At 42.4% G+C, this 24,643-nt stretch overlaps 2 protein-coding genes across 5 annotated transcripts; one reads left to right on the top strand and one right to left on the bottom strand.

Moving 5' to 3' along the window:
* Window positions 1-421: 421 nt before the first annotated feature.
* Window positions 422-20,341, bottom strand: LOC110974780 (ATP-dependent DNA helicase Q4-like). Of its 3 annotated transcripts, none has more exons than XM_022226651.2 (19): window positions 20,206-20,341; window positions 18,842-18,980; window positions 17,815-18,044; window positions 15,768-16,993; window positions 14,750-15,063; window positions 14,047-14,154; window positions 12,461-12,589; window positions 11,743-11,835; window positions 11,024-11,160; window positions 10,281-10,556; window positions 9,594-9,776; window positions 8,155-8,860; window positions 7,478-7,749; window positions 6,883-7,008; window positions 5,378-5,624; window positions 3,982-4,284; window positions 2,916-3,093; window positions 2,366-2,525; window positions 422-1,689 (listed from the first exon to the last, which is right to left on the bottom strand). In XM_022226651.2, the coding sequence occupies exons 2-19, from the start codon at window positions 18,966-18,968 to the stop codon at window positions 1,450-1,452; spliced, it is 5,055 nt and encodes a 1,684-aa protein (XP_022082343.2). In that variant the 5' UTR covers window positions 18,969-18,980; window positions 20,206-20,341; the 3' UTR covers window positions 422-1,449. The 3 variants fall into 3 exon arrangements, with proteins under 3 accessions (XP_022082343.2, XP_022082342.2, XP_086993790.1); XM_022226650.2 differs by having other exon boundaries at window positions 15,768-16,990; XM_087137664.1 differs by lacking the exon at window positions 20,206-20,341 and adding an exon at window positions 20,048-20,084.
* A 7-nt stretch (window positions 20,342-20,348) lies between these two features.
* On the top strand, window positions 20,349-24,636 carry LOC110974782 (large ribosomal subunit protein mL52-like). 2 transcript variants are annotated; one of them, XM_022226655.2, is made up of 6 exons: window positions 20,349-20,438; window positions 21,458-21,512; window positions 21,895-22,018; window positions 22,701-22,768; window positions 22,953-23,017; window positions 23,402-24,636. In XM_022226655.2, the coding sequence occupies exons 1-6, from the start codon at window positions 20,415-20,417 to the stop codon at window positions 23,567-23,569; spliced, it is 504 nt and encodes a 167-aa protein (XP_022082347.2). In that variant the 5' UTR covers window positions 20,349-20,414; the 3' UTR covers window positions 23,570-24,636. The 2 variants fall into 2 exon arrangements, with proteins under 2 accessions (XP_022082347.2, XP_086993794.1); XM_087137668.1 differs by having other exon boundaries at window positions 20,403-20,420.
* Window positions 24,637-24,643: the final 7 nt, after the last annotated feature.

The following is a 24,643-nucleotide window of genomic DNA, read 5'->3' as shown; positions in this document are numbered from 1 at the left end:
TAGATGAGAAATGGTCAAAAATAAGGCTGCAAAAGCTTAAACAACAGATAGATTGCTAGCATAATAATACAAAAAATACTGGAAACTCTGTGGTTTTGGTGTCCAGAAACATACAAAATAGGGTCAGAAGTGAAATGTGAATATTATGAATATTCATGTGGCAAGGTCACTTGATTTTTCAACTGAGCCTCATCTTAAAAAGCTTATTTAGATTAGGAGAAAGGTCAAATCGTCAGGTCAGTGCAGCAAGGTCGTATCTCATGTACAAAACCAATGCAAATCATGACCTTGTTGCACTGACAGGACAAAATTAAAGTTTCATTCATCTCCTGACTTTATATCAGGGTTCCTCCGTCTAAAGGACAGCTAAATTCAATGATTTTTCCATGACCCAAAATGCAATTTCCTGGACTCTTCAAACTTTTAAAGTTGCGAATAAAATCACACATTTTATGCACTTATTTCTGATAATACAAATCACACAGTGTTTGAAAATTCCACGACTTCCATAACTTAGGTCATTTTTACAAAATTCTGTGACTTTTCCCAGGCTTGGAAAATGAAAACAAATTTCCATGACTTTTTTACGACTGCGAAGACCCTGGTATATTCAAGATAAACTTAAGACAAACACAAGATTCCTGGGTAGAATACAATGAATCAATACCAGAGCAAAATAAACAGTAGGCAACAAAAACCAATAAGATAAACATTTCAGCATGAGGAACATATCTGCATTGAAAAGTAAATTGCCCTAGTAGAGCTGTGTGCACAATTCAGGTACATAATCAATTACCTACCTGCTACTCAATCAAATCTTGTTTATATTCTACATTCAATATCGAGATCATTACAGACCCAGTGAGGCACTGTCCGTCAATACACCTAACTTGTTACTGCAGTGTTGCAAAACTTTGCCTTTTGCTTGAGCAAAGTTCTTTCTTTGCCAGGTTTGGTCTTTAGGTACTTCTGAAGCACAAGGAATTAGCACATATAAACCAAATGATATCCCGGCAACATCAAGCAGAAGATTTACGAAAAGTTACAAAGGTTTACAAATAGGTAACTAGGAGAGATGCTTATGCTTCATTTTCATATACATGGTATAATACGAAATGCCAGAAAAAAATGTCATTTGGCCATAAATGTGGAGGTTGTATACAAACCACCAACATGGATGAGAATGGCAGATGAAAGAAGCAAAACATCCAGCAGAAGGACTGCAACAATGAAAAAACAATATCGCAATTTTTCTGGGTTTTCAACAGCTAAAAAGCATGAGTTCTCCACCAAGTAGCTGTACAAATGTATTTGCACTTTTTTAAATATATGAAATGATTTAAATACAACAAACCCCAAATGATCAAATTTCTTAAATGTCACTATTTGGGAGTCTGGAAAAATCCTGACTCCTGGCCACAAGAAACTCTTGCCGACTTTGTGGGGTCATTAGCGTAGTCTGAGTATCTCTTCAGTGGCTATCTGCAGCAGCAGGTTGAAGTCCACGTCGAGATGGGCCCTCCAGAACCTCCTGTCCCTTCCCCACACCTGGGCCGGGTAGCACGGGCTGGCGATGCCGTGGAAGATACGTGCCACGGCTCGGCCAGAGAAGCTTCTGTCGGTGTGCAGGCCCAAAAATTGGCGTACGTCGCCCCTGGCACGTCCCACCTTGGCTGCATCGAGCTCCGACTGTGTGACAAACGGCACAAACGATAACAAGATGACAACTTGAAAGTATATAGCACACGCCCTCATAATGAACGGACCTTTCCCATGAAATATGCAAACTGGACGGGCGCATACGCACTACAACCACTAGCTGGCAAGTGCGGCCGTCAACACTGTCGGCAGTGTAGGCGAGCTGCTCGTAACCATAACCTGGAGTGTTGAAGGTCAATCAAAACCATATTACAGCCTTTGCCCGATACTTGAGCACGCTTTTCTCGAAACTAAGTGAAGTTTTCAGTGTCCTGAGGTTGAAAAGTAACAATTCCTTGTCTTTAAGTTTGGCACTCATGTCAAACTATACTAGTACAGAAATGGCGATAGTGATGCGCGCATAGAGATTTGTATCCTTACGTCATAGATTTAAGCAACTTTGCCAACCAGAGGTAGTAATGCGCACGCGCCTGCCTTATTTGCATATTTCATGGGAAAGGTCCATTGTCAGCCGAGCTTGCCAGTCAAGTGGTTAAGATATTTGTACAGGGAGCAAAATTCATGATTTTGAGTCCCACCTCAGCAAGCTTGTGTTGTTTTTTTTCACAAGCTCTCAGACTTATTATGGAGTGCTTTTTTACAAGTTCCATTGGTGGTGGGCAAAACTCAGTACTTAAGTTTACAAATACCAATGAATGTGACCCACTTGGTCAGTGTGGCTGCCGTCTGCCGTGTCATTGTTCCAGGCCTCGGCGATGTAATCTCTGAGTGGTTTGGCAAAGTAATTCTTCAGAATACTCTTCAAGGAGTTACTGCGCTCCAAGTCCACGGCATCACTACAGTCCCAGTAATTGCTGTGAGAGATACTGAAATCAAGCACACATGCAACCATTAGAGGGTTACTTTGTGAGTAAATTTGGTGACCAGATCTCATAAAATGAGTCTTGAGGCTATTTTGTTTCAGTGAGTTTTATTTTGCAGCAGAGAGCAAACTCAGCTCTATGTGCAGATGTCTCACTCAGTTTGGCATCCTGGTGAAAAGGGACATCATACAGGTGGAAAAAGTTGACAGGTCCTCGTAATTTACATCATGCGGGATTCTTTTCAAAGGCCTCTTATGTCTCATTTTGTAATTTTGGGTTGCCTGTGGATTTTACTCTTCAAATATTTACAACAGAGCTCAACAATGGTCAACCAGTTCCACCAGTATTCTTAGACATTTATTAAAGTCTGAAATGCTAGTCACCCTGACATACCTGTGAAGCGCTGAGTGCACAGCTCTTAGCTGGTCAAGCTCCCTTCTTTCTTGCGAGCTGGACTTGCTGGTTAGGTAATGGACTAACTCATCTTGTTCATCATCTGTCAAATCACCCGGCGACAGCGACAGGAATGCTAGATTGGAGAATTCTACCATGACTCCACTCTTGATCCACCCTGGAGATGCATGAGATGTAACAATAGAATGGTCGATGTATTGGCCAATTTTTTTGTTCATTCTAGGAGCTGTGCATCTTACAGCATGCAGAGTAGATTCACAGTAGCTACCATGTAGCTATATAAAGGATGTTTTGGTATTTTGTAGGCTACACGGTGGCTTCACATTGGCTAGTCTGTAGCCTGTTTGATGGAAGGCATGAAGGCTGTAAAGCCACTACAGCCTGGTCTGTAATTCAGATGATGGCAGCATTAATTCATTGGCTGCAGATGCGGCTGCAGAGTGACTGCAGCCCGTTTGTAGCTTGTATGCTGGTAGCAATGAGTCTTAAGCCTGTAGAGTGGCAACAGTCTAGTCATTATACCTCATCTGCTCTGAGCGGGAATAGAGGGCGTAGTTTTGCATAACAAAGATGGTCCTCTAGTGGGAACTCACCACGTGTGTGCACAGGTCTATTCGCATTTGGTGCGGGATGTATCGAGCACACATGACCAATTTCTGTTAAATTGTACAATCTTAGCCTCTTTAAAAAGTTTCCACCAGCCCGTCTCATCTTGCCAAGAAGGATACACTTCAACAAATAGGTGAATAGGCTGCATAGTAGGTCGTGGATATTACACCCAATGCGTACAGGCTGTATGATGGATGCATTATATCGATGATCTTAAAAGCTTTTGAGTGGCTGTACATTAGCTGGTCTCTTGATTGTAAGGTTAAAGCCCTGTATCTTATAGGCTGCAGAGTTGCTTCATGCTAGCCAGACAATATAAATGCTACTGGTTGTCATGACAACCATGACACCTTTGCAATCTCCAGCTTTGCTCTACTGTTTGTCAGTTCTTTGCAATTGTATATTACAGATAATGAAGTGTGCAGGCATCACCCACCTTTCCCAAGGACTTGTCTCCATCTGAGCTGCCGCAGTTCCTTCTTCACAATGGTCAGGTCCCACCCCATGCAGCGAGCCACTTCCACCACATCGAACTCTACGCTGCTGGCGTGACGGTAGGACTTGCCACGCTGTTTGCTTTTGGCAATTGCCACGGCCACCGGTGGGCAGGCTTTGGCGATTTGCTGGAGCTGGGCCGGTCCCCCGTAGCACTGGATGGTGCAAGTGGCATACGTTGGTGGCAAGGTGACCAGCCAGCACTGGGGATGGAGCTCCAGGTAGCACAGCAGTGTGGAAATGCCTGAAATTACAATATTGAATCATGTCAGTCATCCAATATGGCCTCCCTAATTGTGTGGTGCCACCCAATATGGTGTCTCTAATTGTGTGGTGCCACCCAATATGGCCTCCCTAATTGTGCGGTGCCACCCAATATGGCCTCCCTAATTGTGTGGGGCCACACAGTATTTACATGGTAGGCACGCCTTCAAAGCTTAAAGAAATGGCCAAAAGTATGAGAAATCCGAAGCCAGTGTTAAGCCAGTGTTACATACTGGATCCAGAAGTTAATAACCATACATGACACAAAATGGTGACCATTATGCTATTTGATAAAGAATTCACCTTCATTTATGAGACATGAACTCTCTGTCACGTTTACAATGTACGACACATGATAAACAATGAAACATTTGCCTATGGTAATGGTGGCTGATCTAGGAGGTCATGTGGTACTTTGACACCTATTGATTGGACCCTACAAGCACTTTGTATCTTAGTTTGGGGTTAAGACATGAAGTATGAAGCAAAATGTGATTGATGCGTTCCTCTTCAAATTTCTCTGTGCAATTTGTGCACAACTTACAATACGAGTAAGCCATCAACTGTTTGCTTAGGAGAGCCAACCTTGCAACTAAGTCGACTTCCAGTACATGTCCTGCAGTTCATCCACCATCCCTTACAGTGTCTGTGTCTATTACACAAAAATGCATGCGAAGGCCAAAGATTTGCTGAAATGACCAAGCACTTGCAAAAAAGACTCTTGACTTGGATGCCTGGTACAGACTTGGACACAAGTCCTCAGCCAGTCTCTGTACATTTCTCCTTACAAACTTGTGTTAAAGCTGTGGATACCAGCGCTGAATTTCATACTCACTCAAACCATTCAGTCAACATACCTCTGCACGAAAGATGAATTTCTACTTCATCATCTCATATTCAGCTTTAGTCGAGGAATTATTAAAGGACTTTGAGTAAAAATCCAGTACATGCATAAAACCATTCACTATTCACATCACTGGATTCCCTGGTATTTTCTGGTTGTTTTTGATAAAGTTCCTTGAAATATTTCTCTATCCTGGCTGCCAATTAAGCACTGCAGATTTTGTAATCACCTTCTTCCTTGATGTCCAGTTCCTGCACTGTGGCATCGATTGGCACGGCAACAAGGTGGCCTCTGCATAGTCTCTTGCCGAATGGCTGCCTACTGGATCGGCAGGGCTGGGTCTCTGAGTCAGGGAGGCTGTTTTCGTACTCTTCCATGGCTGCCATGGCCTGCTCGTCGGTAATCTCCCTGTCCTCAACTGCCTCACCGCATGACAAGGCAATATTGTTGCTTGTGTCACCATCTTTATCTGACATCTGATAACCACAAGTTACAGTTGTATTTCAGTATGTCACTAGTCCTCACAAGTTGAACACGAGTCATAGCATCTCAAGTCAAGTGACATACTATTCAAGGGAACCATGACAAAGGCATTTCTTTTTCTGTTAATTGTGACCCAACTTATTATTAGACTTACAGTTATTTTTAAGTTCCAAACAAGCAGACTTATATTCTGGGTTGCCAATTTTCTGCTCTGAAGAAACACTGCTGAAATCTGCAGAATAAGTCGCATGAACATTCTGACAGGTGGTTTTTATACTGACCATGTTATTCTCTGGACCAAAGAAAAGCCCCTCTTATGGCAACTGTTTGTACTTGTATGCCTTGGTAACTTTGCTTAATTGCTTACCTTCCGCTTAAAAATAGAAGTTGGGTTAACCAAAAAAATTTTTTTTTCAAATGAATATTGATCATTTTTTTTCTGTGGAAATTGAACCCAAAAGTCATGATTAGTAACATGCTATTAATGATTACGAAGGACCAATGAATCGTGGTCAAAAATATTAGACTAAATCATTTTATGAAAAAAGCTCTGTGCTCAGTATTATGGCCTTGAATAATTGATGACATGTCAGCTTTTGCAATCCACAGTCTTCCAAGATTTTTGCTACCGTTTACGTCAAGAGCCTGAATTCAGAGTGACTTTGATCCCAACCATCTGAACAGAACATGCAACAATCAGTCTTGAAGTTGAGACCATCACATGACCAGACACGAATGACAGGGAGAATAATGACAAAGGAATGCTTTTGTTGTAGTTCATTTGAATAGCTTGTGACATGAATTCAGACGCTGAAGGTCTGGTGTTGGTCTTGTGTTAGTCTGGTGATGGTCTGGTGATGGTCTTGTGTTGGTCTTGTGTTAGTCTGGTGTTGGTCTTGTGTTAGTCTGGTGATGGTCTGGTGATGGTCTTGTGTTGGTCTTGCGTTAGTCTTGTGTTAGTCTGGTGATGGTCTGGACTACTCTTTATTTATATCTGATCATCCAACGGCGCATTTTGCACCAATTGCGGGATGAAACTGAGTGAAGAAGACAATGAGGAAATGTTCAGTTTTAGAGGTGGGAGGAAAACCCACGAACTATGGTAAGGACTGAAAACCTAATCCACATGTGGACCGAGCCGGATGCGAACCCAGGCCCCCAGAGGTGGAAGGCGAGGAAAGAAACACTGTGCCAACCTGGCTCCCTAAATCTGGTTCCTCTCTATATCGGTAGCAGTTTAGTTTCATTCACCTGGTAAAGTCTGCGTGCTTGCTGGCATTTGCAGGGAGGAAACAGCTTGCTGATAAGCTTCTTAATGCAGTAACGATCCACTGTGTTGGCGTATGTGTGACGTCGTAATTCACACAAATCTTTACCCTGTGCACGGGAGAAAAAATATATACTGTGCCAAAGAAATGCTGAAATGCACTCAAACAAAGACGGTGTCAACTGGATAATTTAGATTTGAAAAATACTGACTGCCAGTAATTGTTTGTATGTAATGTAACTTTTTTGCATTGTTTTCACTAAAATGCTTAATCAATTACTGACATAGTCAAGGGCATCAGTTTAAACTACTAAACCAATACCCTTAAGTGCTGTTCATATTGACTATAACTTTATATGGCCATGAATGAGAATGTATTTTACTTTTCATAAAGGGCTATGTTCTTTTTATGAAGGCATTAAGCATATGCAGTACATTGTTATAACTTTCAATATTTGTGATTTGGGTACAAGAATTACACTGAACCACAAAATGAGACCCTTTTTGAAGCCCTTACAAGAAATGATGCACGTCATCCAATCCAATACTTTGAAAAAAGAGCCAACAAGATGTGCCCACCTGCGGCTCAAGGAACACGTGGCAATGCGCCGGTTTCTGGTCCCGGCCAGCACGACCGATCTCCTGCACGTAGCTCTCAAAGCTCTTAGGCAGGTTGAAGTGCAGCACCGCCCGGACGTCTGACTTGTCCAGGCCCATGCCAAAAGCCACAGTGGCTACCACAATACGCAGGCGCCCTGTCATGAATGCAGTCTGGACCCGGCGTCGGGCGGCAGCCGTCATGCCCGCGTGGTAGGCTTCCACACTGTTGACCCCTGTCACAACTTTCACACCTGTTGGCACAAATCAAAGACATCAGCAGTTGCACAAACACTTGAGGTCCACACTGCCCCTACCGAGGTTCACATCAACATGTTTAGGATACACATTAGAACTCATGGCTCACATCAACTCCCCTGAAGTTCCATTATTCTACTTGCAGTTAATATGAGCAATCTCGAGGCTCAAATAATACTCTCTACGTTCACATCAACACATTGGAGGTTCACATTAAACCCCACATGGTTCACTGGACAGTCTGAAAGATTAACCACTCCCTACATTCACATCAGAGTCTGTAAAGTTCATCAATTCTCTGGAGGTTTAGGTGCACACATTTCAGGTTCACAGCAAAGTTGGCATTAAGGTCTTTTCTTTAAGCCATTATCAGGCCACAACATCAGGCAACCATGTCTCACCTTTGAGGGCCGCTTTACTTGTAATTCTTGCCTTTTTCTTCAAACTCCTTACTTTTGTCTTGGTGGATTTACCAGTCTTCGTTCTTTTCGTCTTAGCAGTGGAGACATCTGAGGATTCTTCATCTTCGAAGCAGTATTCGTCATCCGTCTCACTGACAAGTCTCTTTCGTTTTCTCCCTTTCCTGGGAATCCTGCCATTCTCGCGATCTCCTTCCTGTGTAGGAGCAGTTTTTTTCTTTCTTCCTCGCTTTTTTGCTATGTCGTGATTGGCAGAATCATTATTCTGTAGCTCTTGATCCTCGTTTAGACTCTTGTTTATATGGGCATCCTCACATGCTGTCTCAGCCGGATATTTCCTCCTGTCCGACTCCTCTGTTAAGCCTTCCTCCAGCCTGTTCCATTTACCATCATCACTGACCGTTCCATTTGGAGACTTGGTTGTGTCAGCGCATTGATCGTTCCCACCGTCTGCACTCACCTGCTCACTGTTAGCCGTTTGCATTACTGAGATATTCATTTGGCCGTCTTTAAATTCGTTGACAGTTTGCTCATCATTTTCCTGCATTGGTACTGGCTGCAGCTCCGTGTCAGGGAGACAAGTCCTAAGCAGTGATGCTACTCTTTCAGTATCCTCTCGTCTGATGCAGTAGATGATAATGGATGGAAGATGACAGAAGCGTTCACTTTTCAGCAACTCCACTAAAGCCTACATTATCAAAACACAAGACATATCAAAAAGTTGAGAAAAGGAACTTAATAACTATATCACAGAAGTGCTAAAAGCAAATTCTTTTGAATGTTAAATTTTACAGTGAAAGGAATGCTTAATGGCAAGGTAGTATGACTAGAAGGCCTTGGAAATTTTTTTGCACAAAATTCAAAGATACAAGTTTTTAATGATTATGTGAACCTACTAAACTCTTCTAAGATCTTTTAAACTTTTTTAAAGATTATAGTTTGTCCAATTTTTCATGGAAACTATCTCCAAGTTACATACTTTCTTGTTTTCAGAAGTACTCATGATTAGAAATTGCCAGCAAAGCCGACAGATTTGAACACATTATTTGAAATAAGCTCTGTTGGCTCTGTGCTTTCTGAGGGCTTGCATTAAGGTTACCCAGGATGGACTCGAACCTATGACTTCCTATGTCTAAGCGCAGATACTGCACCAGTTGAGGCTTGTCAGTTCAAACCTGAAATGCCAAAGGCCACTGTATTCATTCATTCACTGTATTCATAACTTTCTTTATTAACATTTTGTATCTTGGGTATGTAATTTAATTTACGTTAACAGATTGTGCCCTCAACAACATAATTTTACAGAAACTGTATACTCAGTCATGTCAAAGATTTGTGCAAACAACTTGAGTGTTATTTGGACGTTATATGCTGTTTACACTGAAGTGGAATTGGACTGGACTACAAATGTAGGTGCTTACACGCTCTCTGTTGTCGTCTCTGGAAGATGACAGGAGCAAATTATCTGGCAGACACGTTCCACGGATGATGGCGTCTGGGTCGTCGGCTATCCCAAGATGCTGAGCAACACTCTGAGCAGTTGCCATGGTAGCAGTGGCTGTTAATCCCAGCATGCACTGCACCCCCAGTCTATCCCGTAATACCTAGTTTTGAACCGATTCAGATCAGCAGATTAATACTTGTATGCCTCAGTTCTTCAGTGCCTACATTTGGGATGATTAAGCTTGACGTGTGAAAAAAGGGAGCGTTACTTTTGGTGACAGTTTGCAAGGTTGGTGGAACAACAATTGAGGTGTCAATTACAGATGTAATACTGGTTCATGTGACTAATCTGTATGGGCACAAACTTGTGACGTCTATATATGGGCACCGGGTTGAATTTTATGGAGCTGCTGGGCACATAACATTGCTTAGCAAAAATGAGCGGAGGACCAGTCTCAAGTCCTACACTCTGCATTGCAGTTTGGAAGGTAACCTGTTTTTGGTAAGCATGTATTTCCTGCACTTAGCAAATCTGTGTTAGCAGCGCTGTGAAAAAGATCCTCAGTTGTGTCACAGCAATGGTGCTCAAGTGTCTGCCATAATTCTCTCTTTTTTGTCACAGAAAGCTGCTTATGAACAGAATCAGTGTACTGACCGCAACTTACTTTACACAGCATGAGATAGGAAGGCCTGAAGTTGTGGGACCACTCAGACAGGCAGTGGACCTCATCAATGCAGGCAAATGCAATTGGCGGCAGCTGTGCCAGGGCTGGCATGCAGCCCCCTCCCGTCCCCCCGCCCCCTCCCACGATGGCCTCGGGAGACACCAGCAGGATGTTGACCTGCCCAGCCTGTATCTCCTTCACTACTTTCTCGCGCTGTGGCTTGGTCATATTGCTGTGCAGACGGACACCCTTTAGACAATCTGGTAGCCCTAACACCTGTTCATTGAACATAACAGGTACAATTTACAACAAAGATTTCTTGGACAAGAAACTTGGCACTGGATAAAATAAAACTACTTCAACATTGAGAATGAATCTAGTAGTTGACTGTGTTCTTTTATTTCTTCTCAAAATGTAGAAATATGACACTATCTATTGTGACACATTTAGGTCTTGGAATAATCTACTGAAACCAAAAAAAGACCCCCGTTAAAAATGTATCCTAACTGCAAAGCACTGACAAGCAATAGTCACTGGTGACTTAGCATCTACATGAAATTGAACACTGCTTGACAGTGTCCATCAAACATCCCTGTAAGTTCATTACAGTCCAGCATAAGACATTCAGGTATAACCAGCCCACTTCATAAAATATTCAAATGAACTGACTGCAATGTCAAAATATTCCCCTCTCCACCTTATCTACTGGCTGCATTTTGTTGAGTAGCTAATAGCTTGTTTACCTGATCATCCATGAGTGATACCAGTGGTGAGATAACCAGCGTGATGCAGGGAGAACGCTGGCTATACACCAGTGATGCCAGCTGGTAAATGAGTGACTTGCCTGCCCCGGTGGATAATACAACCAAGGTGGATAGCCCTAACAAGAACAAGACATGTACGGTTTGGTTAAGACAAAATACAATTTCCGATCTCACAGTGACGCTCTTTGAATATTATAAATTTCCTGAAAAAGAACACAACAAATTTTACTTGTCCATCAGTATGATACCAAACAATTACCCTTAAATTCAAAGTGAATACGAAAGGACTACTGACATTGACATCAAAATTTTTTGGCGACCTTTGACAGGTTGCAATGCTTTCTACATCTAGACTACAGTTTGTTTTTAATTACAGAATTCTAAAACAAAAAGTGTGGTTCGAAAAACTGACTAGAAAAGAAGCTACTCAACCCCAAAAAGTTCTAACAAAAACTTACTGACAGTGCAGGTCTTAATCAATTAAGTACAAGTTATTCATTAGTCACTCAAATCATCCAGTCTCAAGTCAAATCAGAAGCTATTCAGTTGAACTGTGACAAAGATGTACCCTTTTTTCGATTCAACTTCTACAACGAGTTTGTGACCTAACCGGTGATATGACCTCTGGCTGACTTGAGACGGATTTGTGATTGACTGGGTAAATAATTCTGAAGGTACAGCAAGGAAAGGCCCCATACCTGAGAGAACTCTCATAACGGCTTGTTCCTGACCCGGCCTGAAGCTGCTGTAACCCATCTGCCTCAATGCTTTGTACACGGACGGAGGAATCTCTGCATGGAAAATCCAACACTTAGTAAATATTGTGCAACATGCAGTGAAAAACCATACCTTTTTCTTTTGCCAAAAAACATGGATTACAGAACAACTAGAAATAGAGCAACAGTAACTGACACTGAAACCACAGCAAACGCCTCTTCACAACTTAAAAAAAAATCCCACGCACACACTTCAATCAAAACTGAGTTATCCTTCACAGATATTAAATTTCAGTTCTCACACTGAATCTCTTAACAACAGTGCTCTTTCCAACAGGTATGTAGATTACGAGGTTTTATTTCTCTTGCAATTTTAACATTGCTGATTTCAATTCAGACAATTTCAAACAGTTGTTTTTACATGAAACAATCTATTGCTTGCTATCTAGTACGTATATGCTATCAGCTAGGTCATATCCAAATCAGGTAGTTTGAGGCTACAGCTTTTATTTTTGTCAGTGGAACAGTGCAGTGGTTATCCACAGCCATTGGCCAACATGCACCATTCAGTCTCACACTTGGGCTCGATACTCATCTGTTTGCAATCAATCAATATACAACAGCATCATCAACATTCCTTGCACAGCATTCACCACTGACAAACCCACAACCAAGATAGAGTGAGTAAATGGATTCTTACCCCCGGGTTTCCCGTTTGAGGTGAGCTGAAGAAGGGGTTGTATGGGAGGCGGTGGAGGGGGGAAGTCATACATCGTCTCAACGTTTGCTTCGGGGATAAAGTCAACATGCACGGGATCCACGCCTCCATCTGCACACAGGACACATGCAGGTACATGTAGTCATTAGCCCTAAATCCTACATGTGCAAGAGCCTACAAAATCCATCGGCAGATTTCAGGGATATTTTGCAAAGGGTGAGATTGGGAGATGAAGAGAAATCCACCCAAAAACCCTCAAAACAAGGTTGTAACAAGAACACCAGTAACATACAGTGACTTTTCAGGACTCGGAATAGTGGACGTGGAATGAGTTCTGTCATTGTAGCAAGGTGTAGTATTTCCAGGCATGTTAGAGGCAGCTTTTTTCCCTGGAAATAGATTGGAAGCAATTTCAGGAATTTATGGACAGCAACACATATATTTGTTAAGATACTGTACAAATGAAATTTTCCGGAATATACATGCAGCTCCACAAAAATTAACCCCTTCACACCGGTGGCAGTTATCAATGTTGATGATGCTGGGACGGGATAATTATCATTTTTTTCTGTTTTCAAATTCTTTAAAAATTCATATCTTCACTTACTGGACACTTACACCCACATGAAGGACTGTCTGGTTTCTACTCTAATCTGACAGACAACATCGATTGACGCCTGAGTATTTCAGCATGGCCTGCTGCCTTGTAAAAAGAGCCCAGATTTTGCGGTGTTAAGTAATTTTCTTTTGTTCACAAAACTGGCACAGTGCGCTGCTGACGTCTTTTCAATAGGGGCCAGATTAGCGTGCAGCGGCACTGTTGGGCTCATTGCTGCGGCGGTGGAGCGCTTTTGTCCCCAGTGGTAATCCGCTCACACTAAATCCCCAAACCTATGGTATACTGTTTCAAAACAAGGCTAGATTATCTCCACTATTGAGAGTAAAAAAATGTCGGTTATGCCCAGCAGCCTGGTCTTTTTTTCCCGAATACGGTCTTTTGTTTCAAGGCCCAGTTCCCTTTGTCTGATTTCGGAGACCCCGGCCACGCGTATAAAGAAAACATGTCTGGTATCGGAAACCCCGGCGGCAAGTGGTTAAACTTGGCGCCGATTTAAAAACTTGGTGGTAACATTTTTAAACATGATGGGAGACAAGCAAATCTTGGTGGGCCACCAGGATACTTCTACAAAACACAGAAAACCTGAATGATAAAACCTCCGAGTACTACAAATTTTGGCTACAAAAATCCTGAAACACAGAAATATCCATAAAAATCCCACCTCAGTCATGCAGGATTAAAAAACCTGAAGCCTGGCCATTTCAAAGTTTCATACAATGAAGTAGAGAGAGGTTTTTAGTGAACCAGCCATACAATGCTATTCACATAGAAAGACAAAAGCAATGCAAATCAAATGTGACAAAGAAATTCTTTTGTGCATCTTCATCCACTGTTACTTGTGACCTGACCAGAAAGTCACGTGGATGGATGGACTTGACTAAAACAATGGATCTTCGTTAAGAAGATGCAAAGAATTACAATATTTTGTTGTGAAGTTTCAGGCTCCTACCTTGAGTGGTCTTGATGCCACGGGCAGCCATCGCTGCTTCCTCTAGTGTGGGAAAGTCCTCTTCCTTAACCTCCACCTTTTTATCATCTCCAGTGTCAGGCTGGAAACCTGGAACAGAAAAATCAATCAATTACTGTTCACTGAAGTGTGGAAGCCAAAGTGCTAAGCAGGAGGTTGTGGACATTCACTCTAACCAACTGAAGTGAGGTTTAGATTTTTATCCTGCCACAATCTCTCAATGCAAAGCCCGTCACTTAGAAATGGTGATGACTCTTTTCATATTCAAAATATCAATTAAATAGAACGTTGTTATAGACATTTAAGTTGAATTGTTCACCACTTTCTTTAAAAAACATGTAGTTATGGAGGAGAGAACGACAGTTGTCACTTTTAGACTACTAAATTTACCCCCTTCAAATAGCGCCCTACTACTGGGTCCTCTGCACTTCAAACACAGGTGGGCTAATCAAGGTATATCATATGGTGATGATTTGCAAAGGACTGTCATGTGGTGATGATTATCAATTCATTTCTTAGTGAAAACTTCAACAAAATAAAAACATCAGTGGTCAAAGAATTACAAGCCAAAGTTGAGAAATGCCAGGAATGGTCTCCAAAATCAGTGATCAAGTATCAAAGGGCTGAGAGAATGAAACTTTGGAATGGTTTTGCCAGGACATGTTTCGGAAAAAAAACAACGTACCCATACATCTGCTGGCCCAATGCCCTGTCTGTCCGCACTTGAAGCACTTATCCGTTGGGTTGGCCGGGTTGAACCCGCCCCTTCCTCTACCTCGGCCGACGCCCCCTCTTCCTCCTCCCCTCCAGCCGCCCCGCCCTCTCAGACCCAAACTGCTGTGCCCTTGCATTTTCTGCTTCCACACCTGCCGCTTGTAGGCCTCGCCCTTCAGGTGGAACAGCCCCCGACGGGAGTACCTCTTCTTCTTCATCTCCAGCTTGACAAAGTTCTCGTTCAGATTTGAGCGCTTGGGAGCAGGGGCTGATGAAGACGGTGCCCTGTAAAGTCAACAAATGAGACAGGTAATTGGGGTGATATGACATTATGGTCTAATACACAGCCAATGCAGAGTTATTTTACAAACGCCCTTTTCCTACAATGCCAAATCTTTTTCAGTGCCCGTGGGCTAGGTAACTTCAAAAGCATAGTGTAATGGTCAATATGACACAAAATAGCTGAGATGTGGATTTCATCGCGATGATTACATGTGTCAACTTCGACTGGTTGACAGTACTAACAAAACGATGTACATGTATTCAACCATTTCACTGATCAGTGGAAACTATACGATCTGTACGTCTTCACAATCACAAAAAGGTTCTTACATGAGATGTTTACTTGAGGAATATCTAGTCTGTTTTGATAATGATATATAGTGCATCGGATCTATTAAGAGATAAAAGAATTGTACCTTCAACTGTAAATGCTGATCGTGATAAAATTGTACCGGTGATGTGCTTAAAATTCTTTCAATTTTAAACTCGAATGATTTTTCTGATGTGATTTCTCATTGTGTTTTGTGCTTCGGCAGAAAAGAAAGATTTTGGCCATGTCCAAATTACTTGGCTGTGGCTAGAAGTCATGCACGAGTCTATGGTAGTGGCTGTGACTAGTCCCCATAGAGTCGTGTGTAATTTCAAGCCAAAGCCAAGTGATTCAGATGCAGCCTTACTTTGATACTCTTCATTTATCTCATATTTACCTGGAGTCAGATGAAGCCATTTTCTTAGACCGTGCACTCTTCTTTCCTTTGCTTGTACCATCCAATTCTGCGTGCACTTCAACTTGGTCATAATACCGTTGCTCTTCCCTAAATACATACCCTTCTCCTTCTTGAGTGCCTGGATGATGGACTGCTTGTAAACTCCCTGAGTGACCTGGGCTCTCTTTTATGTACCTATCTGAGCTGTTCTTGCCCGACACCGAAGTTTGTTTTTCTCTGTCAGGAGTCAAACTCCGTTGACTGTCTTTGGGGCACAAATTTGACACAGTGTTACTTTCCTCAGTCAAACAGCTTTTCTCTGGGTCTTGAGAAGTTTCTTTGGGAGTTTTGTGGGCTTGATTTTCGGACCTTTTCGGGTTGGTTGCATTTACGAGTGGAGAAATATCACTTGCTGGTTTACCGCAGGTTGCACTGCTGTGGAAGGTTTTGTGTTCTCCAGTTTCCATGGCAACCTCTACAAATGAAGCTTTGCGCTCCCTAGGGATGGCCTCATCTGGATTGTTCTTCCGAGGGACATTGGTAACAGCTCTGAAACAAAATGATTGTTTGCAAGCTTGGTCGTCGCTTCTGTTCATTTCAAACCTGACCACTGAATCGGTTCTTGACACACTACATGGGTCTGCATGAGCCTGACGGCCCTGTATTGCCTTTGATAAAAGGGCACTACCAACGCTGTACCCTTTATAAGCTGCAGTTTCCAATGAACTGTCTGACGCCAATGCATGCGTGTTTGCTGGTGGCTTTGATCTACCCTCAAGTTTCTGGCTCCCATTTCTAGATACCTCACAATCCCAGATATTCTCTTGGTTCTCTAGTGTGGTTTTTGAGCAGTTATTTACTCCTCCCTGTGGCGTTCCTGGGCAGTCCTCTGTAGTTTTATTCATCTCTCCAGTTCGTATGGTTAGCTCGCAGCTGTCCAGCCATTCCATTTTTAGGGAGTGCTTCTTTGACGGTTTGGAATGGAGCACGCCGAAAGGAATGTCGTCGCGGCAAAGCCTTGCCTTCTGAGACGAGCTGGTGAGGGAAACTTTGCTGCCTCGCAGACAGCTGAAGATGCTCCCTGACGACGGTTGGACAGCATCGTCCTTGCTGATGGAGTCGTCGCCTAGGTCTTCAGCCTGGAGTGCATCATTGACTTTGGACGATGGCTTTGAAGCATGTGATCCAAAGCCAGGCTTCTTGTAGCAAGGAGTCTTGGGAAGCTGCTGACAGATGAGGAATTCTTTACACAAAGTTTGAGCTGATTTTTAACACAGTACGTAACGGCAATTTGAGAGAAACTAATTTTCAAATCCATCAAACCCCTTCAGTTAAGGTACTGCATTCGTCCTTTACACTTGGTCAAATCAAGCAGAAAGACAAATGAATGTGGAGTACAGAAAATTACTATTTGTAATAAAAGTAGTAAATAGGTGCACATTCTATTGATAAAATTTGACTGTTTGTATGAATTAAGTTTAAAATTTGGGAACTCAGAACACTGTTCGAGAGTTCCAAGACTGTGAATGGTACGCACATGCAATACAAGAACAAAGACTGGGACGTGAAAAAGTCCCATACATCCCTAGTACACCAAGACAGCGTGTGTTCAAAACCATCCGCTACATTTGTGTTAACCTTGTTTCAATACACTGTGTCATTCATGAAACCAGATCACTGAATGGTCAGTCCAATTTTTATCTGTCTTAATCGAAATCACTTTAGAATTCCTTCTCTGAGGCAAAACATACCAGAAGTGTCTGCTTCAAACTTTGAACTGAAATGCAAAACCTGACTGCTAGAATACATGTCCTATGTACAATGTAAGGACTTCATCATTTTGTTTAAAATGGAAGTTACCAGGGAATTTCATCACCTAAAGGGCGGGTGAAAATTTAAGTGGCCTAGACTTTCCACACACCATCGGTCTAGTGGAAAGGAGAGTCAAGCACTGGTGTCCATGAAGGGTTTAGAAGGGGGGCCGCGCTACTAAAATTTTACTCCCTGGTGAGTGCTGATCAAGTCTGAAAAACTGCTAGAAATTCACCTTTCCTGCACCTGCCACGTTCTGCAACTTCCTACTGTATTGCCGTAAGATGGTACCCTGTTCATGGCTCTTTGACGTCTTTGTTTCCTTGTCTGGGATTTTCACCCAAGACTGATTGAGATGAGTACCCCATGTACCTCTGGGGATTTTATCTGGTTGGTTTCCGGTGACCACTGGCCCTGATGCTCCTTCAGGGGTTTTCTTCAAATTACTGTACTCCCTGTAGGCATCTACAGGTGAAACCAAAACCCCGACATATTTTTTCAACAACAGTTAAGAACTGGGCCCATTTTCACAGCACTGCTTACCACTAAGCAATTTTTTTGCTAACCACAGCACAAAATTTTACAAACAATGGTAAGCTTATTTACGGCAAACATTTCAGTTGCTGTGCTTAGCGCAAAATTTGCACAGGAACCCATGGAGATTTCTATTGTTAGGTCACAGTGAAAGACGCGGTCACTCGGTTAGTGTAAAATTGTGTACTTGTACTTAGCAGCGCCATGAAATTGGGACCTGCATGCTGTAAATGACTTACAAGTTGACAGGGCTGCTATTGTTGAGTTACAGGACTTTGAAAGGATCTCACATTGTGGAAATTAATCGAGTCCTTATATGGTGCACCACAATGGAGGGAAGCCTACTGTGACTGAATTTATATGACAACTGCCCTCCATGATGGCACCCTGTGCAAGCACTCTGTAGGATCCATCACAATAATTCATCAGCAGGATGTCAAAATGAGTGATATCCACACAAACAGCTTGGTTTGATCATTCTCTTGCAAATTGAACCAAAATTAGTCTAAAAATTGCCAGATAATTCATTTTCACAGAATGGGCCAAATTGAAAAAGCTGATCAAAATGAAGTTGAATCAATCTCTGGTCTATGAATCATAAAATTTGACACCTCATTGCTGGAGACTGGTTCTAGTTATAGAAACAATAAAATGTGTGAATGCATTTTTTAATTGACTTCCTAGGAGCATTCAGCCATCAACTTTAACTGTTGAACCGTTAGGCCTACCTTGAATTCTCTGAGGTGCTCCTTTGACATCTGATCGGCTCGGCTTCCTGTCGTGGGTTTCTTGGAAAGCTTTCTCCCATTTCTTCAGAATGTTCTTTAACCCAATAGCTCTGTCAGCCACATCCATGCTGCATTGGTGCTAGAAGAGTAAAAGAAACCCAATCATGACCAAATAATTATGTCCACTGTTTTTTACTAAATGTTCGTTTAATGGCTAGGCCTACTTGGAAAAATAAAACTCAATACAGTAAGAGTCCTAATTCCTTAAAGTCTTTCTGAAGAATCGCATTGCCAAATACTAGAACGGGAAAGAGTTCCATATACAGACAACACTAATTTTCCCTTAAAATGTTGTAACAGCCATTTACAGATACCTGGGACAGTTTTTCTATTCCTATTGGTCGAAACGCGTCAAGCGACCGTGTATTAACATTTGATAATGCCTGCTGGCACCTGGGTGTGAGTTTAATCGGGTCTGATTGGTCAGGAGTCTGTGTGCATGCGACGCGCCACGTGCACACCAAGTTCATTGAAGGGAATTCTATTGAACAACTTTCAAAAGGAATATACCATAAAATGGATGGTGGTTATCAGAAAAATAAAAGTAAAATTTTAGAACAAAAATCACTGGAAATCATACAGTGACTTCTTTTGACTCTCTGAATAAAAAGGTATTTATGAACGGGAATAAATAAATGCTTGGCCGGTCTTGCACAGGAGAACAAATGCTGATAGGCTAATGCCCTTGCCTGTAGTTCGGGGGGCATTTGTCACGTCCAGTCTCCTGAGCTGGTGCATGTTTAAACATTTAAGACCGGCCAAACACATATTTATTCCCTTATTAGAAAGTGATAACATGTCCTAAAAATGAAATTTAGCTCGGAAAATTCCCAAGCATTTACATGTAGGCCCTACTTAGAAAACACTGGGTTTTTTTCCAGGCAAGTCTCATAGCTCCATGCTCATACTAGTAGTATGTGAAGTGGAACTCCTTTTTTCCTAGGCCTACTTCAGTACAGTAGTTCACTCGATTTTTTGTTTAGGCCCTAGGCCAATCATCATTATCATGCCTATCGTTATCATTTGAAGACTTGAAAACTTTTCGAAAAAATGCCATGATGGCCAACTGACGCCGCTTGACATCCTGTACAAAAACCCAATGAGACTGGTCTGACAAGTTGTAGGTCTTTTCTAAATGAATTATACCTCAATTTCTTCACTGCTGAATCTGACAATCAAGACACCCCCCCCATATAATGACCACGACAGTAACGACGACTGCGTAACGTTTAACCGGCAATAGGTGGCATGACCGGTAACGTTAACTTGATGCCTAGGCCCAGCTGTAGGCTGGCTATACTCACTTAGTTTGCTGTTTTATTTCGGGTAGGCCTAGTTGTTTCTTGCTTCAACTTTAAACGTTCTTGATCTCATAAGAATGAAGAAAAATCACTCAATTAAAGCCTGTGCTTGCGCGCTTTAATAATAGTTAAGGCGCCCTATCTTTCGCGGCACAAGAGCCTTTCTTGCTGAGCTTCTTGAGGGCGCTCTTTCAAGATGTCAGCGCCCATGCATGCGTGTGAGTCGCTTGTTTCAGGTAGGCTACGCAGGCCCGACATTATCTATCATTATCTTGTATAATGTCTACGGAAAATTGCCGCCTTATTATATAGAGACTGGACATCCAGTGCCATTTAAAAGTGGCAATGGATGGCCTGGAATGATGAATACTCCGTCTGCCAGTGGCGTTGGAGTCCAACTTAGCTTAGTTCGACCATGGGTTCGACTGACTAGGGCCTACATATTACATGTAGACCTATTACTAGTACTATGGCCAAGCATAACTACGCCAGGGCCTTGGCTTACTTCCAGAGCTGTAAGGACTTGACTAAAACAGTTCTGGAAGTAAGCTAGGCTAGGGCCAAGGGCCTGTGTCATGTAGGGCCGATGTCTTCCTTCCATGGGCCCGGCATGGCCGGCCTAACGTCAGTGTGAATGGATCATGATCAAGTTTCAGAAATGGGGAGGGGAGCCTACGGGATTTTTGCTACAAGAGGGTGTTCAGTACCTGGGGTAAAAGTCTTTAAAAAGGACGTGAAGGATCAAGGAGGGAAAGAGTCTCTTATAGCCTCTCCACACTCCACTCTAACGTTATAAGTTAGCAGGATGTGTCAGAAGATGACATATTGCTATCTCAACGATATAGATATGGACAACACTTAGATGTCCCTGTCATGCCTGTGCACAAAGTATGAGACTTGTCTGAAGCTAAGTGTTTTTAAGTAAATGCTTTGGAATTTTCTCAGCTAAATTTCATTGTTACTTATATTAGGACATGTTATCATTTTCTGATGGCTGTTGTAACAATTTAAGGGAAAATTAGTGTTGTCCATATGTTGCACTCTTTCTGGACTTCTTTTCATCATGTCCTTCCCGTTTTCTATGAAAATGGTCACTATGAAATTAATGGCATTAGGAGCAAGAGCCCCCGATATATATCGCCCAAGCATACACTTCATACAAAACAATTTATTGATTTTTCCTTTTCATGAAATTCTGTATGGATGTGTGACTTTCATTTTTAATGTGTGTAGCTTTTCCACTTTGCACTTGCAGCCTAGACAACCCCCAGTGTTAAATAACAGCAGTATGGCTGCATTGGCGAGACTAAGTGAGTAAAGTTATTTAGGTCAATATTGACTTCATCTGTAAATATTTGAGGCACTAGCAACAGTACTGTCCATAAAGTCAAGTACATTTACATGTAAATAGAGGATTTTTATGTATAGGAATAGGAGCTATGCTACTGTCAAATTTCAGAAAGAACTCTCAATCAAGTGTAGCTTGAGTAACTCCAGCCGTGATGCTCATGACATTGGAAACTTTGGGACTCTCCCGAATGTTGTGGGCATTAGGGCTGAGTGACTGAATCAGATACATCGCATGTGACTTAGTGTATGTCTGATTTGTCTTGAAGATGACGATTTTAACATGTTCATAGCACAACGTTTTGTTCCCTCGGTGTGCTTTGAGTTTCTATTATTGTTTTCCAGGAGTGATTTGTAAGTGCCACACAGCCACTGCAATGAACTCTTCAAGGGTTCCCTCAGTGTTAACCAAGTATAGATGTCTGAGGACCGGTCAGTGTGTACAGGCTGGAAAGAAGTGGAGAGAGAGGTCGGTGATCATTTTGTCTCTGTGACACTCCAACTGTAGCATATGTCCCAACTATCCACTCCAAGCAGAAATAATATTATTATAGAGGGCTTATTTTTAAGTACCAATGACGGTTCTTTGGTGGAATCTCACCTCATGTGCGTGCATGTTGATGCAAGTTGGGCCCGAAACATGCCATGTGTGAGCAGTTTATGTTGGAATGGACATGCGTGAAGGGAGTGCATGCATGAGCCCCAGTGGGAAACTTCCTACCAGCCTGTCTCTCGTTTGCCCTTGAGGGCGGGCTTCAACTGCAGGTGGATAGTTGAGACAATCCCAACTATGGTTGGGCCAACCAAACTACGAGTATATTATGCAAGTGTTTGCCATAGAATTTCAAGGTCATATGTACTGCCAAGGCATGCTGGCCGTATGTAGTTTTTGTTTGTGCAGTGGATAGAATGCCACATTGACATATTTTTGATAAATTCTGTCAGTTGTGAGCCACAAAACTTGGACACGGTTGAAGAAATTTGTTCATACTGATTTATTATCAACAAAGTCCTAAAAAGGATAGGAGTCTCGAACGAAATGGGCGTCCTTTGTCTCATGGTGACAAATTCCACCTCCAATATTTCATCCAAAGCTGAGACTAACAGATAACCTTAGACTGATATCTTGAAACATTGTTCTGTATATACAGCCAAGGTCAGTCTCAGTCGGGATACGAGTATGGCCCACTTGTTGATCTTCCAGATTGGGAATATGCAGGTCAGTATGTGCCTTAGTTTTGAAAATAGATCTAGAAGTTTATAATTAGCACAGTTTCAAGCTATTCGGTTGTTGTAAAGTATGGGACATCACCATATCAAAACCATCCTCACACTATTAAAGCAAATACATTCTACACTGAAGGTTTGCTTTTATTAGATTTTTCTGTAACATTGATGATTAGATGGGCGACCAGCACCAATGGGATCAGGACAGTATACGCGACAGCAGGAACAGAGACAAATTGCAGTAAGTTAACAGTGCCCTAATCCAGCTCTCACCTTACTGTGATCCTAACCTCCAGCTAAGCCCTAGCTGTCTAGTTTTTATCCTTACCCTAAACCCCAATTCCTAACTCCTTGCGTTACTCCGACCTAACCCCAACTCTAGCCCCTACATTCCAGCATCACTTCAACCCTTACCCACAAAAGCAAAACTCCTCAAGTATTTCCCCAACCCATATTAAGGACTTCTTTGCGTTGTCCATCAGTTAGCCAGTCGTCCATTCCCAAGTTATGATCAAAAAGGACAGGAGCACTCTTCTAAAGGACACGTTGTCTTTCCCAAATTGAAGAAAATTGCAAGTGCTGAAGAAATGTACACCATCAGCCATTTTGTGTTGTCCCGCACTAGGAACGCATCGACAGACTGGCTTCAGAGATGATGGCTGCCATCCAGAAGGAGAAGGACGCACAGACCGCGGAGCAGAGGAGGCAACAGGAAATAGACCAACACAAGCTGAAGCCAAAGGGTGCAGCACTCAAGAAGAAGGCATTGCACACCAAAGATCCAGTTTTATAGTTGGCATCCAAGGACACATATGCACTCGTGAACTTTATCCACGGGCAAGTCCAGGCACAAACAGTAGTTCTACCTGTGGTCAGTTACTTCATGTATGCGCGCATGCACTACAATCACACCCGGAAGACCCTTGTAAAAATGATTTTGTAAACTCTCACCATCACTGGCATTTTTCCTTTCGCTGCAACAGAGCTCTTGCTGCGTTCATGGTCAGTGACATCTCGGGCCGTTATTATTACGTGAATGGTTCCCTCCTTACTGATAATTGATATCGGCTACGCGTATTAACCATTGATGCGATCATGCCCTAGAGCCAGGTTGCATTGACAAGGTGGTCCTAACTATCCACCGCTCGGGCGAGCTCAAACCTACCCTCTGATAAAAACCTCATCACATGTGGGAACAGAGACTGTCTTAATCTAAGAATCCCCCCAAATGTCACTTTATAGATAAATTGTGATATAAAGGGGAAGAAGATGGACCCAGCTTGATGCATGTACTGTATGTAAATATTCAGGCAGGATTTAATGTCTCTTCCTGCTTACTAGCACAGATGTCTTGGAGGACTACTCAAGAAAGATAACCCATAGACTTGAGACTGCCGAGAAGTTGAATACGCCACTTCATCCAATTTTATTGGGATAAATATGGGCGGAGCATTCTGTACAATAAAAGGGGAGCAGTGTACACGAGCACCACTCGTAGGTGATCTACAGCCTTTGCACACAGTTTGTCATTGTATAATGTGTACTTAGAAATGTCAGCAATGTCAGCAAGCCAGGCAGAGATGCCCACAATGATGCTTTGCTCACTGTATTCTGCCAAATAAGTTGTTCGTCACTCAGACCCAGGTTTGGACAGCGATGTTGTATCTTAGTCACTGTCTGTCTCACTAGCAAGGCCAGGGACTTTCCTTGGATTGAACATGTTTATTTCATAGGTTTTTGTATCAGGCTGCTATTAAACACGGTTATTTACAACCACTGTAAGCTTTCCCAAGTCTCTGAAAAGGGAGATATATGGGTTTTTTTGGTCAATGAAGAAGTCTATGACGGAGATTTGTTTTACTTTCTC

This window comes from Acanthaster planci, linkage group LG06, assembly GCF_054643075.1.
Source record: "Acanthaster planci isolate LZ-2023a linkage group LG06, COTS_SCS, whole genome shotgun sequence".
In the NCBI taxonomy this organism is placed as follows: Eukaryota; Metazoa; Echinodermata; class Asteroidea; order Valvatida; family Acanthasteridae; genus Acanthaster; species Acanthaster planci.
Note: the sequence above shows the minus strand (reverse complement) of the source record. Positions and strands in the feature narration are given on the sequence as shown.